The sequence below is a fragment of the Podarcis liolepis genome (genome assembly GCF_965112155.1).
Source record: "Podarcis liolepis genome assembly, chromosome: 10".
Taxonomy (NCBI): Eukaryota; Metazoa; Chordata; class Lepidosauria; order Squamata; family Lacertidae; genus Podarcis; species Podarcis liolepis.
The window spans coordinates 15,306,972-15,321,901 of record NC_139562.1 but is presented as its reverse complement, the minus strand read 5'-3'; the positions used below and the strand labels follow the sequence as shown (position 1 = coordinate 15,321,901).

General features: G+C 43.5%; 1 protein-coding gene across 4 annotated transcripts; it reads left to right on the top strand.

The window, feature by feature from the left end:
• The first annotated feature begins 77 nt into the window (after window positions 1–77).
• CAPZA3 (capping actin protein of muscle Z-line subunit alpha 3) lies at window positions 78–7,485 on the top strand. Of its 4 annotated transcripts, none has more exons than XM_083461579.1 (2): window positions 78–176; window positions 6,524–7,485. In XM_083461579.1, exon 2 carries the CDS (start codon window positions 6,554–6,556, stop codon window positions 7,376–7,378), a length of 825 nt encoding a protein of 274 aa, XP_083317705.1. In that variant the 5' UTR covers window positions 78–176; window positions 6,524–6,553; the 3' UTR covers window positions 7,379–7,485. The 4 variants fall into 4 exon arrangements, with proteins under 4 accessions (XP_083317705.1, XP_083317702.1, XP_083317703.1 ...); XM_083461576.1 differs by lacking the exon at window positions 78–176 and adding an exon at window positions 2,548–2,608; XM_083461577.1 differs by lacking the exon at window positions 78–176 and adding an exon at window positions 2,590–2,674.
• The last annotated feature ends 7,445 nt before the right edge of the window (window positions 7,486–14,930 follow it).

Sequence of the window (14,930 nt, the reverse complement as noted above, 5' to 3'; positions counted from 1 at the left end):
CCCCCGGTAGCGCAAATACAAACAAAAGTGTCAGTCTCCTCCACAGGGAGCAGCTGAAAAGCAAGCCAGAAAACAGACAAACACGTTGTATACAGTTTTCCCGTATACCATTCGCGCTTTGCCAAGCTGGAGCTTACAATACATTGCATGGAGGGGGTTGTCTGAGCACGTGCAGAGTTCCTTTCCTTCAGATGCTTTGATTTTTGCATCTTTGTTGCATCTTGATATTTTGTCTCCAATACCCGTTTCCCTTCTCTCTCCTTTCAGTAGCCCTTTATTGCCATATCTTGTGTGTTGTTGTTGTTGTTTTGAGGGGAGAGGCAGCAAAAAAGATATCGAAATAAATATTAATAATAACCAGTTCCTGCATACAACCTGGAGATGCCCGCAGGTTTGGGCACAAGAGACCAGCTTGCAGTCCCAAAGCAGAGGATGTGATGTGGGCTAACCTAGATATGATCTACATATTTTTAGCACGTTTTGAAAAAATTCCACTTCTCTTCTGTTCACCCCATTTTATCGTGACAATAAACCTTCAATGCACGTTAGGCTGAGAAGTGGCCTCTTGTCCAGGGTCACCTAGTGAACGTTGCAGCTGAGTGGAGGATTTGAAACCAGGTTTCCCTCCAACAAGTGCCAAGATAGGCCACTTACATAAATACATACTGGCTCTCAAATACTTATGCCTACAAGTCTTCTCTCAGTCCCTTCTCCAAGTAGGGCATAATTTCATAAATCTGTACTATGTCTCATCACTAGTCTTCCCCCCCCCCCCTTCAAACTGAAAAGACCCATGTTTGTAAGATTTTCCTCTATGACAAATTCTGTGACAATATCTTTTTTTGGTATGCTGTCTGCTGATAATGTTTTTCTGGCTTTTTTTTTTAATGTGGCTATTTATTTGCCTTGTTGTTTAATTTGTTGTGACATTTATAAACTAGCATGATTATGATTTCCCATGGAAATACAGGGTATTCATTTTGAAAGAAAGATAGATGCCCCAATTCCTTTACGATTTTGGCCACCCTTCTAACATAGTTTGCAAAAGCAGGATTTTCGTAAGCACTTCGATACCTGTGAAATAAGCAGCAAGTCACATGAATTGCTAATCCTGCCAGATGAACTGTAAGAACACTGTATTCAACAGACGCAAATTAAATGGTTTTAGCCAGGATTAAAAGCTCTTGATAATAATCATCATCATTATTATTTGAATACACCAATTGCTTTGCTACCCTTATTGCATTTGTCCTCACAACAGCCCAAGCATTTTACAGATCAGACTATAAAGAAGTGGTTTGCTCAAGACACTAAGGTGTCCATGGAGGAACAGGATTTAAACTCGGCGCTAAGAAAAATTCAAATACTCCATCTACTTTCCTGTGCAAACTTTGTTGCCCTCCTGCCTCCTAGACCAGTGTTTCCCAACCGGTGTTCCGCGGCACACTAGTGTGCCGCGAGACGTTGCCTGGTGTGCCGTGGGAGGGAGGCGGGCGAGTCGGGCGGCGAGAGGCGGGGCGGCGGCGGCGAGGAGAGGCCGCCCAGCGCGGGGCTCTCGCCGTCTGGCTGCCTGCGTGGCGCTGACGTCACGGGGCTGTAACGTGCCCCACATAGGCACACGCGGGGCGGCGAGCTCCCTCCCTCCCACACCCCATCGCCGCTCGCTTCGGCCGGCCTACTGGGCTGTCGCAGGCGGAAGGCCTGCGCATGCGTGAGGTTTTCGCGCCTTCGGGATTCCCTTCACGCCTTCCTCCTCCCGGGTCCTTGAGAGCGCGGGAAGCGGCAGCGCGAGACCGGCGTTGAGCCTGGTAGGTATTGCGCTTGCCAAGGCAGTCATTTGGGAAATGAAAACTTGCAAAGCAAGCAACCAGTTCAATCTGAAGTACGTGTATGCTTAATATCCTGTATCTGAAACCTGTTCTGCCCCCTCCCCCACACTTGGTGCCATTTTCATCTACACATGCAGCAGAGTAAGTTGACCCAGAATAGTACCAATTCAGATGGCAGATGGGAGAATGACAGTGCTGAATGCTTTCCCATGTAGAACAGTCCCTGCAAATAAAAACCTAGCATATTTGGAAGAGGGATGCTAGCCTAACTATTACCTTCTATGCTGTTACTATTTTTTTATTTTTTTTTACATAAGTAAAAAGTGACCTTTCCCCATCTGGCATGGTGGTGTGCCTCGAGATTTTTTTCATGAAACAAGTGTGCCTTTGCCCAAAAAAGGTTGGGAAACACTGTCCTAGACACAGAATTCCAGGGACCCTTAACAAACTACAGTTCCCAAGGATTCTCCATGGCTGTTAAAGTCAGGCATTGGGAAACTTGGCCCTCCAGATGTTTTGGGACTACAACTCCCATCATCCCTAGCTAACAGGGCCAGTGGTCAGCGATGATGGGAGTTGTAGTCCCAAAACATCTGGAGGGCCAAGTTTGCCTATGCCTGGTTAAAGTGGTATAAAATGCAGTGCTGTAGACTATGTAAACCAGCTGCTTCCCCCTGTGACCTCTATGTTGCTGACATCACAATAGAGGTGGCCAGATTTTGACTTTAGAGGCAGGATCAGGTGATAGTTGCATGGAAGACCCAGACCAGGACAAAAACGTAATACTTGTGAACTCCACCTTCTCCCAGAATTTAGTCTGTTACCTGACCACAGTTGTCAGTATGGTACTAATACTACTCCCAATCTTTGGGCTATGGGGGCAGGCAGAAAATAAGACTATGGTCCAAAAGTCAACCACTGGTCAGTTTCCAGGGCTGGTTTTTCCATTTGCTGAACTGCTTGGATTCTTTTGACAAATGTTGGGTTAAGCAGAACCAAGTGAGATATGCAATGTAAAGTTGCAAAGTGCGGTGCCCCTGTTCAGTATTCCAGCCAGCCATGACTTTTTGGGGGTATTCAATTTCCTTCCCTCCCTGATGCAGTTTCCATTTCTCTTTTTCAACCAAGAGTCAGCCTCCTGTGGCAACTGAATATAGTCGATCCTTGTTATTTGTTTCGTTGTTGATGTTTTAGGGAGTGGCCTCCTTGGGATATTTACCCGCTAAATATATATTTTCCCTGCATCTGAAATCCCCAAAAGATGCTGATACCTCCCTGTTGTTTTTCAGTAACCTCATTTTAGTTACATACCTGTCATAAGTTAGCACCCAAGTTTGCTGTTCATTATTTATTATTATTATTTAATACATTTATATACCACCTTTTCCTCCAAGGGGCTCAAGGTGGTGTAAATGGTTTAGATGTACTTCACAACAAAAGTACATACTCTGGGCATCTTAACAATTAAGGTATAATCTCTGTTAAACGATCCTGAGCATATAGGTAAATTTAAAACATCGGGGAACGCTTGTTTAATAGTTGTTCACTGAGCAAACTTCTTTTGAACTTGAGTGCTGCAGAGCACCATTATAGGAACAGCCTGGGGCAGATGCCTCTGAACGGTTTGTTAATCCAATTTCTATATAAGTGGGAGTACTTTTGTAAGAGGTAACAAACATTGACCAATTTCTGGCCCAATCCTATGATCCAGGGGTGTGAAATCTGTGATCCTTCAGGTGCTACTGGACTGCAACTCCCATCATCCCTGACGATTGTCTGTGCTGGCTTGGACTGATGGAGTTGGAGTCCAAAAACATCTGAAAGCCACAGGTTCCAGCTATACATGTTTACTCAGGAAAATAAGTTCCACTGAGTTCAATGTTAAGTGTACATAGCATTGTGATCTATAGTGTCCATTCTGAATTCAGATGGTCAGTAGATCTGGATAACCTACATTCAGCCATTGTAGTTACAATTTCACTGTCAAGTTGAATGATCTGTCAAATTATACTTCACGGCACTGTACAACATGTTACAGTAAGGTAAAGACAGGTCCGTTAGGTCCAGTCGTGACCGACTCTGGGGTTGCGGCACTCATCTCGCTTTATTGGCTGAGGGAGCCGGTGTACAGCTTCTGGGTCATGTGGCCAGCATGAATAAGCCGCTTCTGGCAAACCAGAGCAGCGCACGGAAACACCGTTTACCTTCCTGCCAGAGCGGTACCTATTTACCTACTTGCACTTTGATGTGTTTTCGAACTGCTAGGTTGGCAGGAACAGGGACCGAGCAACGGGAGCTCACCCCGTCACGGGGATTCAAACCGCCGACCTTCTGATTGGCAAGTCCTAGGCTCTGTGGTTTAACCCACAGCGCCACCCACGTCCCTTAACATGTTACAGTAGAACAGCCTAAAATGTTTTAAGGATCTACTGCAATAGCCCATAATATCAATGGCATAGCAGCAACACTACTGCTATCAGATAGGATGGTTTCACTACACTGTGGTTGCATGCATCTCTTTCCTGAACCCTAACACATCACAGAACTGGGGAAATCCAGGGCGTGTCCACAGGAGAGCTTTATTTAGCTGCTGATCCACTTCCCTTCCATTTGAATTGGACAGGAGTAGTCCAAAAACACATGCATTTGAATTTGCATATGAGGAGCAACCAGTGCCGGATTTATGTATAAGCTAAACAAGCTATAGCTTAGAGCCCCACTCTCTTGGGGGTCCCCGAAAAAATTAAAGGGAAAAAATAGATATACATTTCCAAAATATAAGTTAAAAACAAATAACGCCTACATACAACAACAGTGTTTTGTGTTGTGTAGGCTCCTATGAAGTAAGAAATGGGTCCTGCCTGATACCCGGCTCCCTAAAATATCACTGGTTTGCTCCTTTCTAACAGTGACAATTTGTTGTTGACAAAGGACAGCTGGACATATAATGGGCCCCATTACCTTCAGTAGCTTAGGGCCTCATCAAACCTAAATCCGGCCCTGGGAGCAATTTTGGTCTTTCCTGTTCATACCAGTAGGCGTTTCCTTTTGTGTTGGTCCCTGATGGGGCATGCACACAAATAACTGCACACACACCTTGGGAGAGGGAACAACCCTCTCAGGAAGTGTACAAAAGCACACAGTCATACAACTGTAAATTTTCACCACTCACCTTTGCAGTTTTCTGGTTTTGTGCAAATATGAGATAATTTTAAAAATCTATCCAAGCTTTACTAGGGAGTGCACTGAGCCCAACTGTATAAGAACTGAAAGCCATTGTCAATTCTCAGCATGCACTTTTTAGATAGCTGTGCAATATCTGGTGCAGAAATTTGTTATGTGGTTTGCTTGTGTAGTTTTCTAGTTTTGTGCAAATGTGAGGGATCAAAACAAATATGTATGTATAAAGCTGTGCTCCATTCAGGAGCACACTGGAAACAGTTATGAGCACAGGCTGAAAAGAAAAGAGAGCACTGAGGAAGTAGCAGACATGGAAAAGGGATTAGCAGAAAGTGATCATTGATCCAGGCAGCCCAAAACGCCTAAAACAAATAATCTGCAACCATGAGTGGAGCATCTTGGAACCTAATTCCCCCCCAAATTATTGGATTATACCCGTATGCAGTAAACCCAATTTTACAAAGGGAAAGTAAAAAATCTCTGGTGTGGGCAAGTCCCCAGAGTGTAATCGCTGATAAGCCCATATATATATGGCAGGCCAAAGATGAGATGGAGTGGAATGAAATGGCTCACTTAAGACAGAACATTAATGCCACTGAAGCACCAAAGAGACAGCAGCATTTCTGCCCAGTAACTTGTAGTTAGTAGACTGTTGGGATGTGATTGCAATTGGCATCAGACATAGTAGACTGGAACTGCCTCACCTTACTTGAGTAAGATATCCTTAGGAACAGGGTGGAGAGTTCAAAAATCCTATTCAGTCTTGCAGCCAAATATTCTCCAATGTGAGTAGAAAGCAACGACTGTTTAATATATTTCATGGTTTGTATGTTTTGTATGAATTTGTATGAATTGTTTGTATGAATCTACTGCTAAAGTATTAAAAAGTAATGAAATAACTAATAGATATATAGAGGTACCTCAGGTTAAGAACAGTTTCAGGTTAAGAACAGACCTCCAGAACCAATTAAGTTCTTAACCCGAGGTACCACTGTATATCTATTAGTTAGTTCATTACTTTTTAACACTTTAGCAGTAGATTCCAGTCTTCTAGATCAGGCATAGGCAAAGTCGGCCCTCCAGATGTTTTGGGACTACAACTCCCATCATCCCTAGCTAACAAGACCAGTGGTCAGGGATGATGGAAACTGTAGTCCCAAAACATCTGGAGGGCAGAGTTTGCCTATGCCTGTTCTAGATCTTTTCATTATCATATTTGTTGTGTTCAGAATAAATTGCTCTGATTTTCACAGCAACTATTTTAGGCTGAAAATTCTGTATTGAACCAAAGCCCTCAGCTGGTTCTAGTTTGTGTTTAGATAAAGCTTTGAAGATGAAGATTAGAAAAAGCTCAGGAGGACAAATGTTTGGTACTATTTTGCCAATGATATTAAGCCAACATTTCAGTGCTGATTTCTTTTTTCCCCCCGAAGAGCAAACAATATTTTTCTTTAGACATTTTAAAGAGCTGGTGTTTATTCTCCCCTCCCTCTCCTCTCATTTCGATTGCATAGGTAGCTTTATCACTCCAAAGGCAAACCGTGATGTCTAATGAATGTGAATTATCTGAGGAGGAGAAAACAAATGTCATCTGCAGCTTGCTTCAACAGGCTCCCCCAGGCGAGTACAGGAATGTTTTTGAAGACCTCCGCATTCTGGCTCACGACGATCATCTCATGAGGTATGAGGCCGCTCAGGTGTGTGCCAATCACACCAGGAAAAACTTCACAGCTGTGCGTGTAAAAGGGGAGAATGCTCTCGTGACTCGCTACAACGATCTTGGAGGAAACCGCTTCTTTGATCCACAGATCAAACTTTCCTTCAGGTTTGATCACCTGACCAAAAGAGTTGATAAAGTTTTGCTTTATCACAGCGTCAGGAAAGATCGTGCAGAGTTATGGAGGGAAACACTCAACATCATTTTGGAGTCCTACATGAGGAGACACTTCCTTTCAGGAGACTGCCGTGTCTACAAAAAAATGATCGGAAGCAACCCCTTCTTCGTGGTCTGCGTTGAAGGCCATCGGCACAACGACATCTGCAATGCCGTTTGGAAATCTGAGTGGACTATTGCCTTTGCACCACCAACAGCACAGGTCGCAGGGAAAATTGATCTGCAGGCGCACTATTTCAAGAAAGCTAACCTCCACTGGACAACAAGCAAAGATATTAGAGAGTCCATATACATAACTGGCCGGGTCCAGTTTGCTATAGAGTTTGTGAAATTAGTTGAAGCCGAAGAGAGCAAATTCCAGACTGATTTGGTGGAGAGGCTCCAGAAGTTGTCGGATAAAATATGGAGAGCACTGCGCAGACCGCTCCCAGTCACTCGTACTGTCATCAACTGGGATAAACTGCTGACTAGTTAGAGGAGAGAGGTGAAGGCATCCTGAAGTGATGTCCCATTATGCTTGCCGAAGTGTCTTGTGTGAATGAAATATTGGCCAAATAAAACAACAATCGCTGAGTACATTCACATTGATTCCCTTGATTTATTGCCTGATAGTTCATGGGAATGCAGAGTCCTTTGGCAGAATGAATAGTACGCAGGTCAGTCGTGTCTCGCCAGGAGTTATTTCATTTCATTCCTCATGTGCTGGGCAAAATACCAGCATCCGTTGCAAAATAAGGTTTTGTCCTTTAATATGAAAAGGAAGATGAAGAGTGGAACGACGAAACAGAGAGAAGCCCTATACTGCATATGTATGTCTCAAAATATTATTTCTCTTTAAACAACCAACTGTTTGTGAGCCTCAGATGGTTCTTTGGAGAAAACTAGGGAGCTAGATTTGTTTCTTGCTCCCATATTTCTGAATACACTTGGATAGTTGGTCATCCTAAGAACTTCCCCCTTTCTCTTTTTCCATATGATGCAGAGTGGCTTGCTTGAGCTGACTGTGTTTTGCATTATTTCCGCTCTATGTACCAAATAATTTACATTTATTAAATGGATTAAGAAATAAGGACAGCTCTGGAGAGGACTTTGATCCACCGGGGGTGCTAGAGATAAATCTTGGGCCCAGTATACCTGAAGGAGCGTCTCCACCCCCAGCTTTCTGCCCAGATGCTGACCTCCAGTTCTGAGGGCCTTCTGGTGGTTCTCTCCCTGTGAGAAGCGAAGTTACAGGGAACCAGGCAGAGGGCCTCCTCAGTAGTGGCGCCTGCCCTGTGGAACACCCTCCCATCAGATGTCAAGGAAATAAACAACTAACTGACTTTCAGAAGACATCTGAAGGCAGCCCTGTTTATAGAAGTTTTTAATGTTTGATGTTTTATCAAGTTTTTAATTTCTGATGAGGGATGCGGGTGGCACTGTGGGTTAAACCACAGAGCCTAGGACTTGCCGATCAGAAGGTCGGCGGTTTGAATCCCCGTGACGGGGTGAGCTCCCGTTGCTCGGTCCCTGCTCCTGCCAACCTAGCAGTTCGAAAGCACGTCAAAGTGCAAATAGATAAATAGGTACCACTCCGGTGGGAAGGTAAACGGTGTTTCCGTGCACTGCTCTGGTTCGCCAGAAGTGGCTTAGTCATGCTGGCCACATGACCCAGAAGCTGTACGCCGGCTCCCTTGGCCAATAAAGCAAGATGAGCGCCGCAACCCCAGAGTCGGCCACGACTGGACCTAATGGTCAGGGGACCCTTTACCTTTACCTTTAATTTCTGATGAGAGCAACCCAGAGTGGCTGGGGAAACCCAGTCAGATGGGCAGGGTATAAATAAATGATGATGATGCAATCATAAAAGCCTGCTGGATCAGGCCAATCGGCCATCTGGTCCAGGATCCTGACCACTCAGTGGCCAATCAGATGCCTGTGGGAAACCCACAAGCAGCATTTAAGAACAAGACCACTCTCTCCTCCTGTGCTTTTCAGCAACTGGTATTCAGAATCATTGCTGCCTCCAAGTGTGTTCGTGGGTTCTAGTGTTGTGAGAGGAAGAAATACCTTTCTCTGTGTCATGCATAATTTTATAAACTTCTATCATAACAAAAAAGCTGATATCCCTGATATGCTAGCCTTCTAAGCACAGGGACTGATTGATTGATTGATTGATTGATTGATTGATTGATTGACTGAAATATTCTCACTTCCACTTTCAGTCTTCTATGGTGTAATTCAGGCACCACAGTGAGAACCAGGCTGTTATCAAGTTGCTTTAAGGACATGCTTTGCAGCCCATCGTGAAAAGCTCAGGAACATTTCTGAGGGCCATTAGCATTCAGCTGAACGCTGCCCAGTTAGACAAAGAAAAGTGATACCTGAAGGGGGAACAGTGTAATATGAACATTGTCTTAGACAATTGAATTATTTATTCATTAAGATTTCTTTCCCCCCTTTCCCCACTGGCACTTCTGCTACATTTGCTGAAGTGTTTGCCTTGGAGAATATGTGCATAAGGGAAGTCACTGAGTGCACAGAGTAGGCCACTAATCACGAGGATATTATAATGAGTTTTTCATGGTCCATTGTCATTTAGTTATCTTCATGGAATTACTACCCTCTCTTTGCAAACGGTTCCCATTAGCACGAACATTTAAGAGACATACATATTTATTTCCTGGCATGCAATTTCAAAGGTGGCAATCCTTTCTGGTGCAATGGGCAATCTTCTGGACAGGATTATTATGCATCTAGGCAGATTTAGACACGGGTCAAATTCCATTCCCAGGTATTTGGCAGCGGATCAGGCTAAAGTAGAAAGCGTTGCATCCATGCTGCACCAGCAGAATTTTGCTCACACAATTCTCCCCCTTCCCTGCACATCTTCAACATTTGCTTTGAAAAGTCTCACAAGCCTCCAAACCCTATAAAGAGATACAACATACATATGAGGTCCCCAATCCCCATCCCCCCCCCCCAGTATAGAGCCTTTGTGTTCCCTAGCCAAATCCTAGATGAATGAAAATATTAGTTTCACAATCGATGACAGACAGTAATTCTGAGTGGCCAAAACTGTAGACTACCGTAATCGTTATGATTATACCCCGCCTCTCACCCTGAGGTGATCCCAGGGCAGATTACAACACAAGCAATACAAATAAATAACCACACATATGCAACAAAAGTCAAACATTAACAATGATAAGGTACGCGGTCTCAGAAATACCTTTCAACAGTTGAAAGCTGAGTACAGATGGATCTAGAGTAGTGATGGTGGAGAAATACTATTCCGTTACCATTAAAGGCAGACATATCAAATTTGCACTTTCTGAAAGTGTGAACCAATTTGTGAACCAAAAAAAACACAGCCATCTGTCGGAATGTGCACTTCTCCATATTTTGCAGTGCAGTTCTCCAGCCGAAGGAGGTGTAAAAAGATGCATATACTGAGGTAATGTGTGCATTAAAAATGCATGTACAGGCAACTCCCCATTTGTGTGCATTTGGCACGTGCACAACTGCTGGTGCCGGTGTGTTTTTGGCACCAGAATGGGCCGAGGTGAGCTAATGTGCAGCCTGACGATGCGCACCGTGCCTCGGAACACAACCCCCGCATAAATGCTGTCTTGCCTGTATTTTTGAAAACATCATGAAAAAATGCATCAGAGGAAATTGCTTTGTGAGAATTTGTATACAGTGGTACCTCAGGTTACATACGCTTCAGGTTACAGACTCCGCTAACCCAGAAATAGTGCTTCAGGTTAAGAACTTTGCTTCAGGATGAGAACAGAAATCGTGCTCCGACAGCACAGTGGCAGCAGGAGGCCCCATTAGCTAAAGTGGTGCTTCAGGTTAAGAACAGTTTCAGGTTAAGTACGGACCTCCGGAACGAATAAAGTACTTAACCTGAGGTACCACTGTATTAAGGAAAAAATGCACTCAAATGCTGGTGACTGTTCACAAAGTTCTTTTTTGTAATTGCAAATTGATATGGAAATGTGCAGAACTGAAGTCAAGATTGGAAAAATGAGAAACTGAGAAAAACTGAAGTTGACAGATTCTCCTTTTCCTAACTAGTCACACCTCTTTAGGGAAGGATTTCCACAATTTGTGGTCTGCCACAGAGAAAGTCTTCCTCTGGACTGTCACCACTCTGACGTCTCAGTGTGGCCAACAGGGCCTCCTCTTAATACCTGCAAAGTTTTGTAGGGAAGCTGGGGGAGTTTCAGACACTTCAGGTGTAAGTCATTTAAGGCTTTAATCACCAAATAAAGCACCCGGAGTCCTCCTTTAAGCACACCCAGTCTTGTACATTCCTAATGGGATTTTTATTTATTTATTCTTCCTCAGTGCCAGAAGTGATTTGCCATGGGGACACAGGAGTGGCTGTTGAGAGGCAGAACTCCAAATGCCCTCAAGCACAAGGAATAAGCCAGGTGCCTCATTGGATTCTGGCTGTGGCACAATATTATTACAATGGATTTTGACTAGCAGATGACATTTTGGTCTGCAGATAACTGAACCTGGGTGGACACATCACACACAAACACTCCCCACCACACGCACCAAAATACAATAGTTTTAAGGCACGCAAATCAGACTTAAGGAGCTTATAGCTTAGAAAGCTGTTGGAGCCGAAGGATAATTGCAATGTAGGAAAAGAAACAGAATTTGGATAAAGTAGAATATGCTTCGCAGCGCCAGAAATGACTGGTGGTTTCTGCCATTCTTGGAAGAGAGCCACCATATTGCCTGGGGAAATCAAACTCTTCCAACTCCACAATTCTATGATTCTATGATCCCCTGATGAAGAAAGAAAAGCTACACAAGCAAATACATTAAGATGCCTCCGCAGTGCTGAAAAAGCTGTGAACTGTTTTCTATACAGAATGGAAACTCGCTGCAAGCAAATGTGAAGTTTAAATTGGATGCCACAATTTTGGTTGTAGGCTGCCAGAGCTGAAGAATAACCCTTGTCTCTCCAAATGTAGGGGGACCTCATTGTGCCTTCATGCACTGCACCCTTCAAAAGTAACAGACATCCAGATCTGAAGCTTTAAACACACCAGATAGCTGGATTGGATCCATGTGTTTATATGCTGCTTCCTCTTCCCAGATTGCCCTCAAGTCTGCTAAGGCTGTAGTCCTAGTCCAGGGCATAAGCAAAGTCGGCCCTTCAGATGTTTTGGGACTACAACTCCCATCACCCCTAGCTAACAGGACCAGTGGTCTGGGATGATGGGAATTGTAGTCCCAAAACATCTGGAGGGCTGATTTGCCTATGCCTGTCCTAGACCCACTTGCCTGAGAGTGCCAGTGGTCTATGGGTGCAAATGGCACTTCTCCCACCAACCTTCTTCACACAATGCATAACCTGTGTAATGGTTTCAATAGATCAGGGCATGGCTGTCAATGGCAGGGCCGGCCCAAGAGTTTTTGGCGCCTGAGGCAAGATGTGCCACTGACGTCCCGCTCCAGATCCAGGCCTGCACCCCAGTGGCATGGGAGGAAATCAGCAGCAATGCAGCTCCTTGGCTATGGCTTTCAGATGCATTTTCGGCTTACCTAAAGCTGAGTTGGAAGCTGCCACTGAGTATGGATTGGGATCTCCTGCCCCCTTTGGAACATACCACCCCGAGGTAGGTCATCTCACATGTACCACCCATGCTATGACAGCAAGCTAGCTTAGCAGCTGCAGGGCGGACCACATGGCACAACTTTCCAACTACTTTCCACCCCCCAACATTTGCCAACTGAGGCAGCCGCCTCACTCTGCCTCATGGTAGGGCCGGCTACAAGTCATTATGTCTGTGTTCTACCTCCAGTATTGGAGGCAGTATGTGTAAGAATTCCAGTTGTTGGGGAGCACAAGAGGGGGAAATGCTGTTGGACTTGTGTTCCTGAATGTTGGCCTCTCTACCAGTCCCATCGGGCACCAGCCACCTGTGGCAATACCCACTGAAATCAGTAAGATTTCGTTTTAAGTAGATATGGTCAGGATCACAATATAATCCAGTAGAAGGCCTGAATAAAGTATCCTGCAATCTATGATCATGAAATGGATCCAGATGCATATATGCAATAGGCCCCTGGCACCCATCTTTTCATTGTTAACCAATTTCCTAACCTTGAAATTCAATCAATATTTATTTCAGACATCTGTTTATTGTCTTTGGGGGCTTCTTTTTAGCTTCTTCTGCCGCAAATAAATGGAGACATTTCCCCCACCCAGGTTGCTGTGTTTTTGTGAAAACTCCCAAGGCACCATGTGTACAATGACTTTCAAACCACGAAGACACATGGCTTTATTCGTGAGAATGGCATTAAATAAAAAGATTGAAAAGACAACGTAGCAATTGCAAATGATAATCAGTCGTACTAGATGCATCATCCCATTTTTTAAAAGTGCCTAAAGTGTCACTGCGATCTAATTCTTCCTCTGTTCTCATCACTTACTTGTCCCCTCATTGCTCTTTATTTTATCTAACATCTGTAAAGTTAGCAAATTAAGTAGTCACAGCTGCACAGTTGTGTTAATTCATGCACTAAAGTTCTGAAGAATGTTTGGCTTTTTAGATATAAATAATAAATATTATCTAAAATAATAGTGGGGTTGTTTTTTTACTCATCAATGAATTCTTTTCTCTGATGTACATTTCAAGTTACAGAATGGCATTGGCCTACAATTCAACACAGTGTTAGGTGTGCATAAGCCCACCCATTTTGCCTAACTATGGTGGACAGTAGCCCTGGTTTGTAAGACTCAGCAAATATCATGGGCACTTTGATGCGCCTGGATAGAGATATTAAAATCATAGTGGCACAGAGTTGCTGAAACTTTGAACTTGGCAAAATATACAGTTCAGCCATCCATTTCATCAAAGTGGAAAAACTTTATCCATAAGCTTTCTGAAAATTATGACTATGGGCCATCCTGAAATATGAGCCATCCACAAAACTCAGGAACACAACTCAGAGTTCATGGAGAGAACTTAGCTTTCAAGGCAGCAGTAAAACACTTCATGAACAGCACTTCTTTCTCTAGTTGCAGATTGTGTGCAAATTTGTCAAGTCTGGTGTGAATGCCAAAATATTGACATAGAAGATAAAGCAGCAACTGAATAGATAGATAGATAGATAGATAGATAGATAGATAGATAGATAGACAGATTGATAGATAGATGATAGATAGATAAAACGAATGACAACTTTACTCATTTATTAATGAAATATGCAAGCTGAGATTGTCTTTGTTAAGAATCCCAAAGGTTAAAGAAAGAAGATATTTACATATTTGTTTCTATTTTCCTGCTTCTCGAGAATGTCTGTGTGCCAAAGGACTTACATACCTACATGCATACATAACCATAAACCCAAAATGGGTTCATGGTGATTTACAATCAGAAATACAAAACATGCAAAATACAAAATAATTGCGGCTATATCACAACAAACAAAACCCACACAGCTTGCAATAAAATCCTTCCTAACCTCACAGCAACAAAATCAACATAATAATCAAGTTAACATGTTAACAGTCAATTGTCTATGAATGGTGCTGAGGAGATAATGTCTATGCTAGGCAGACCTTTTTGGGGAGAGTGTTCCATATAATGGGGGCCTCTAATGACAAGGTTCTCTCTTATAGCCACCCTCCGTACTTGTGATTAAAAGTACTGCTCATTTACTACACAGTTGCACTTGTGTATATTTCAGTGGGGAATGATTTGTGCGTGTTAACCTAGAAGCCAAGAAAACCTACAGCTGGCTAAGTTACAAGTGACAAAGGGAAAAAAGAACCACTTTGTTCCTTAATATATGGTCACAATTAGAGTTCTAGACAGAATCTGGAGAAGAATCTGGATTTGCACATTTGTGTGTGTGTGTAATGTCTCTGATTCCAGTTCCAATTTTTGTTCCAGTTCTTGCATGTTGTGGTACCGCGTTGCTGCTATACTGTGCAACTTCCTGATGTGCTCTTAGACCCAACGATAGTGCCACTACCATCTTCCCTGTCCAGTGCATTAAAAGAATAGTGTCAT